The sequence below is a fragment of the Cupressus sempervirens genome, chromosome 3, assembly GCF_028749045.1.
Source record: "Cupressus sempervirens isolate cs-2001-9-10 chromosome 3, ASM2874904v1, whole genome shotgun sequence".
In the NCBI taxonomy this organism is placed as follows: Eukaryota; Viridiplantae; Streptophyta; class Pinopsida; order Cupressales; family Cupressaceae; genus Cupressus; species Cupressus sempervirens.
The window spans coordinates 311,488,440-311,495,412 of NC_143120.1; the positions used below are offsets into that span (position 1 = coordinate 311,488,440).

General features: G+C 32.1%; 1 protein-coding gene across 1 annotated transcript; it reads right to left on the reverse strand.

Annotated features, from left to right (window-relative positions):
- Nucleotides 1-1,120: 1,120 nt before the first annotated feature.
- LOC149566228 (endo-1,4-beta-xylanase 5-like) lies at nt 1,121-5,365 on the reverse strand. Its single transcript, XM_089816442.1, has 11 exons — nt 5,309-5,365; nt 4,897-5,013; nt 4,619-4,622; nt 4,302-4,397; nt 4,159-4,196; nt 3,845-4,067; nt 3,399-3,592; nt 3,133-3,231; nt 2,886-3,032; nt 1,795-2,235; nt 1,121-1,666 (listed from the first exon to the last, which is right to left on the reverse strand). Exons 1-11 carry the CDS (start codon nt 5,363-5,365, stop codon nt 1,121-1,123), a joined length of 1,962 nt encoding a protein of 653 aa, XP_089672568.1.
- Nucleotides 5,366-6,973: the final 1,608 nt, after the last annotated feature.

The following is a 6,973-nucleotide window of genomic DNA, read 5'->3' on the forward strand; positions in this document are numbered from 1 at the left end:
AAATACAAAAAATCTAACATATCAGTTTTTAAGTGTAATATGCCTAGGAGATACAAATTCAATGCATAATGTAATGTCACCACTCTAGTTAATGATATCTTATAAGTATATTCTAAAATTGGATGATAAATTATAATCTAGCATAAATATTTGTCATAGTAATATCATGGATCCATAATATTTATATTCAAAATGACTAGTGTTCAATCAAAATGAATGAATGTTTGATTAAAATCTATTTGTTACTGACATACAAATACACTCATTTCATAACTATATTTAGACTATATAATATGTAGAACTGTGTGTGTGTGTGTGTGTGCACGCATGCGCATATGTACTTATGTACATATATGTGTATGTGCATAGTCAATGGGTACAAAGTAAATGAAATATGTAAAGAAATTAAGTGTTGTTGTGGTATAATAGGGAAAAAATAAATGTCTACGTTTATGCTTATGTGCATGTGCATAGCCAATGAGCACGAAGTAAATGAATAATGGGTAACATGAATAAGTGTTGTGGTGGCATAGTGGAGGGACAATAATATTTATTAATACTTTGAGTATAACGTGGTGTGTAACAAGAGAATAAAGATGAGAGGATTACTAAGGAATTTTCTTCTAGTGATTGTTGTACAACAATCTCTATAACTAAATACAAATTATAATTGACATCTAAAGATCAAGGTAATAAGATTAATGATACCTATACATAAAACTTTAGTAATGGAGTTTTTTTTTTCCTTTTTTGAAAAGGGTTTCTCCATGTATACTCATTAGTTCAAGTGTTTTCTTATTTTAATTTGCTAATACATATTTCTATGTGCCTTTTCATGATCTATTTAATGGTTATTTCATACAATTTTGATTGTAGGATTAACTTTTCTTCCATGTTTCTCAACAATGATTATGTCCATATGATGTTAAACATGTTATAATGTTGATTGATTTGTAGTTCCACAATAAAGAAAAGAAGACTGACCATTTTAATTTTACAGATAATATGAGAAAAAAATTGTCTGATGTTTAATCTTAAAAAATACATAAATTTGAATATTTTAAGACTAATAAATCAAATGTAACACTCTTATCATTCACCTTATTATATTGTTATAGGATTAAATAACAATATAAATATGTTGTGGTTGATATGTGGTAGTTGAAACTCTACTAACTTTAAAAGTAGTAGAAGTACTAATATTTGAATGCATTACAATTGCTTTATAATCTGCCCAAACTCCCAAAAACTTAAATTCACCATTTTCATCAGTGATTCCCTCAATGCTTTTATTGGTCCACTCTTCTATCAACTTGTCCACAACATTTCCAGTGGCTAAATTGTTAAAATTGTTATCTGTCAAACACATTCTGTAACACCCATATGGATGCAATGCTGACCACATTACAATCCCATCCACAACTTGATGGGAATATCCTTCTCTTAGAACCTCTTCTAAGTACTCTGCTTGTTTATCCCCACCTATAGAATTTGTAATATCCACTTCTGTCAACCAAATAGGTAACCCCATAGACCCCAATTTATCCAAAATTGAACGCATCAAAGGAATATTTGGCTTTCCAAAGTGAGATTCCAAACCAATTCCAGTCAACACTTCTAGTTTTGATATGGCTTGCATTTTATTTATATATGCATCTGGAATAGCCTGCAATGTGGGATAACGATGTCATTTATAAGATAAAATCAAAATATATATAAGCCTTTAAGAATTTTCCTAATGTTATAATTTTATATTTATGATCACTAGTCTACCACAAAAATAATTATATTTACCATTTTATCATTGCAACTCTCAATGGTGTTATAATCATTCATGAACATAGGTGTTGAGGGGTCCAATTCTTGAACAAGTTTGAAGAACTCAAGTGATGCATTAGGTCCTAACTTGTTCTCAAAGAAGGAGAAATGGAGCATCTCATTGCTCACATCCCAATTTAAAAATTGACCTTTATAACGACCCACTAGGGATTGAATGCGAGACTCCACCGCACTTTGTAGTTGTTGTGTGTTAGGCAAGTCCTTAACCCATTGAGGGGTGTATTTTGGGTCCTCCCAAAAGATATTATGCCCACGCATAGATATGTTATAAGAATTGCAAAATTCTACCAAAGCATCTGCATCTTTATAGATGAGAGATCCTTGTTGAGGCTCTGTGCTATACCATTTTAGCTCATTCTCAAAAGTTGCCACATTAAATCGCTCCACAAACCATTTCTACAATTTCAATAATATTATTATATAAGTGATCATGTTTAGAAATAGAAAAATACAAAATAAAATAGTTCATAACATTTGAAAAGTAATATTGTTAGAAAAGAAAATTATTCTTGTAATAAATTTAATAAAATTATTTGTAAATATCTTTAAAAAACTAATTTTAAAAAGGTATTCTTCAAGCATATAATATCCAATAGATTGTGTGTGTGTGTCAATGAGTGTCAATGTGAGACCAATAAGAACTTTTGGGAGCACACTATAAGATTGCTAATAACTTCTTTCCAACAACTACATTAAAGAGACCATCTATATAAGACCAAGAGTCACAACGTTTAGTTAGAAATCACCTCCATCTGAAATTTGAATTTGCATTATTGCACTGAAAACTAAATACTTTAACTAGTTAAACTCAATCCCTTATTAAATAAAGATATTTAAATGCTAATATAAATAAAATATAAATCAAAATATACAATTAAATATAAATAATCTATATTGAACAATTAACTTTAAATCTTTAGAAACATTTTAAACGTCTCCATAACTATCTTATAAATAAATCTTCTATTTGTTTTACATTAAAAAGTAAGACTCACTCTAAACACTTAATATTTTTTTTAAATAATAATACTAATTATACTTTATACCTGATAAGTATCATTAGAAAGGATGGTTTTAGCTATTGCTGATCCAAAGGGAAACTCCCTCTTGATTTGATTTATCATGATTTTGGCTCCCTTCACAAGACTCCCTCCATTGTCCACAACATGCACAGTAACTTCCCCTTTCCTGTTCTGTTACATATATAAAATCTAATGTTATTCACTCATACCATATCTTCATAGGAAACTTATCAAATTAAGCTATGAGCAAAAAAAACATATGAATTTATACCTTTTCAATGCTGGCTTCCTGATGTGATCTCCATTCTTCTTTACTGAATGGTTGAAGAGACACACTATCCAAAAATATTTCTACTCCTACATCTGGACTCTGATATTATACATTTAATTGTCTTGTTAAATTTACTCATCTCACAGGGATTAGAATTGCAAATAAACTATATTGGTTATGTATCTAATATATTGTAGGAGTAGCAAAATATGATTCAATGTAATATATTGTAGAGGAAGTAAAATGTGATTTGAATGCTGATTTACCTCAAAGTAAATAGTGGCTGAAGGAGAAGAGGAATCTACAGAGAGACCACCTTTGAGAAGAGTCCAACAACCAGATTGGGCAATGGCTGTACCGGCACAGGTGTAAGTGGTAGTACCTCTGTTGGGGTCCTTCATGGCAAAAGTTGCCTTTACAATACTAGCACTGGAATTTCCTCCACTTATCTGAACCCAAGCTGATGAAAAAAAATATCTATGATTTTATTGGAAAAAAATATAATGGTTGAATTGTAGATTGTGGTGTTGTGATCTTGACATCATATTATAAATTTCTATTGGATGCTATTGGTAAGTTATCCTATTTTAAATTCCTATTGAATTTTGTAGGGGAATGTCATATGAAATGAGACTATTCAAATACAAAAATATATACTTTATCAAAAGATGTGAACAAATACAATACAATACACTACAAACTTACTTCATACCTGCTAATGTGTACATAAGGTCCTGGGTTAAGTTGAGTTTCTGAGAGGCAGAGTCATAGCTGTTTTTCCTTTCAGTGGCAGCTACATATCTATTTCCACCTTGGTCAGATCTTATTTCTAATTTGCTGCCTCCAAAGGCACTCCAACCATCCGTCCCATTCTCAAACTCAGGATTCACAATAATTCCTCCTCCATATGAAGATGCCAGTGGCTGGCTAACACACTGTAACAGGAATGGAGTCACTTAAATCAAAATATACAAAATATGTTCAAAATCCCAAATAAAAATGAAAAAATAAGTCACACTACATTACCTTTGTAGTAGCAAAAGAATCATAATAAGACCCTGCCTCTGCAAACAGAATGTGTCATGACATAAGTTTAGGAGCTTCCTAGTAATTATAAGAGATCATCTAATGTTATTTGTAATTACAAATACATTTATATATATATATACCATCGGAATAAACTGTTTCCAGTTGGGCTGTGGATACCAAAATTAGCAGAATTATGAAATTTGTTGTAAGATTGCTAGCACCCATGATTACAATATCTGATATGACATGACAACCTTTGTTAGCAATAGTAGAAAATAAGAAAAGAAACACTATCAACCTTAGTTAACTGTCCAATAAGTTGAAGAGGGGAAAATATTCTAGTCAAGTGAAAAAATTGCTTTATAAGTTTTAGGTCAAAATTTTCAGCCAATTATATTTGTAATCCCAAGAACTTCTAAACTGATCCTTGTAAAACTAAAAATCTATTAACACTGACTTCGCTGTAACAGGAATACATATCCACCCATAAAAATTCTTGAAAACAGAGAATTTTTAAACACTGTGACTTAGATAGAAACAAAGAATTAAAATCAAAGAAAGCTCCTAGACTTCACACCTCACCAAAACTACCCAATGAAACAATCTTGTGAAATGTAAATGCAGCATATTGAGTTTGAGTTTCTCAAACACATTGTGTTCCTTACTTAGAGTATAAATTATACACACCCTCATAAGATCATAAACAAAAAAATCATACTAATATATCATACATACCTTCAAAAAGATGGTATAGGAGCACTTCAGCTCTTTGAAATTTGATGGGATTGGAGGAGGCTTTATATACATGTGCTGAGCCTTATCAGCCAAGATAAAATATAGCCATACCAAAACCTTCAGTGTGAAGTGGGCAATTCAGATTTAAAAACCATTCCTGATTAGTAGTGATTGAGCACTATGAATCTTTTTTTAAGCAGAGAAGACAGTGAAATGTTTCCAACAAATAACAATTTAAAGTTACAGCCATGCCCATGCCCACTACAAGATGTGGCACTCCATCAAATAAATACGTGTCAAATTAATTGAGAAGACAACAAATACCAAGATGACCCACTAAGTTTGTCCAATCCCTTTTTATTAGTTTAAGAATTTGTATAGTTTCATTATTTGCGTTGTAGAAGGATTTTACCTTATATTCAAATGCCTTTGCTTGGATATCATTCTCATCTACGTCTTTATTTAGCATTCTTTTGTTAGCTTCCACTTTCGTATGCGCTATTTGTGGGGGCTCGATAAAGTGTTATGCGGATACGGATTCATCTATCATGGTTTTCTTCAAAGAATATTTCATTCAATGCGTGAAGGCACCACCAATGGTTGTGGTTTGTTCAATAAACTACCACTATTGTAGGAAAGGCAAGGATAGTATTATTAATAGATTTTGGTTGTGTGAATGGATGCTTGATTTGAGCGGTGCTTCCTTCTCAAAGACATCCAAGGGTAAGATATGCGTCTTATAGTTAAGTATTTCTTCATATACGTGTTCTATTTTTACTATTAATTCAAAGAAAAGGGGTTTCTTTATAAAGTGATAATACAATTTTATTTTTTTAAGTTTTCATAAGTAATTAGTACTTTTTTTAAATAAGGTGTAAGGATTATACCGATAGTGCTATGAAAGCGGAAGTACTAATCTAAAAATGTAATGTCCCCATTTTAGCAGTTGACCAAGTGTGTGCGTGTTAGCCTTGTTCTACATGGTCCCGAGGGCTAACGAAGGGTTTAATGGGATCTTGGAGTGTTTTGGCCTAGTCATTTCCAGTTTGGGCCAAAACGAAGTTGATTTACTCAGTTTCAGGCATACTTACTATTTTTAGTAAGTCGGCAGGACACAGTGCAGGTCAATTTTGGTGATTGGATTCGATACTCCTCGGTGAGAGCTTTCCGATGAGCTATCACTCGCATTATTCGGAGTCCGATTGCTAATACATTTTAATGCCTGAAGTTTTATTAAAGTAACGTCTAATTTAATTGTAAAATATTAAAGTGTTACTTTAATATTTATTTTATGGTGATGTGTACCCAAGGGAGACATAAGGGGTATTTTAATATATGTTTTATATTACACATCTTTTATCCCACATTGCCCATATGAGTTGAGGGGACCCGTGGGAATAGAATAAAAGGAAGCATTTGTGGCTTCATTAGACAGGTTGAATATGAGAAGAAATTGGTATGTGAGTTGCAGCTCAGTTCTTGGCATTTGAGGACGTCTATCCTCTCTTGTAACATTCTAGACGTCATTCCCTTGGGGTTTGGCCTTTGGAATTCTCTGTTTTTTGGCTTCATTATCAGGCAGTTTAGTTGCATTTCCGGCTACAGGCAGATTTGGTATTTTGCTCATATCTTGTTCACTACTTGTCTGACGCTTATGCCGCTTTGAGGGAATGGTATTACGAAGGTAGTGGACTGATTGAAGGACAAAGTATTGCAGCAGCAAGTTCGTAAGCATGGGCTGGAGTATTATGACAATATTGCTGAAGTAATTAGTGAGTTGATAAATCTGCCATGTATTTGGTTTTATGAATTCTAAAAATAACATTCTATTAGCAGCAGTTCATTTCCACTTTGCATATTATTGTAGTTCCTTTCTTGTTTATGTTGTATGATACCAATTCCATGCATGAAACACAACAAACAAATAAACGTTTGATTTCCGGAGTTATAAGGGGTTTTAAGAAGTTGAATGCAAACTGTTTGACATAATTCCTTTCAGCAATTTGGTTTAGTTTTTTGGAACATCCAGGGGTGCCCATTACAAAAAATAATAAATTTATGGCACAAATTGGATGTA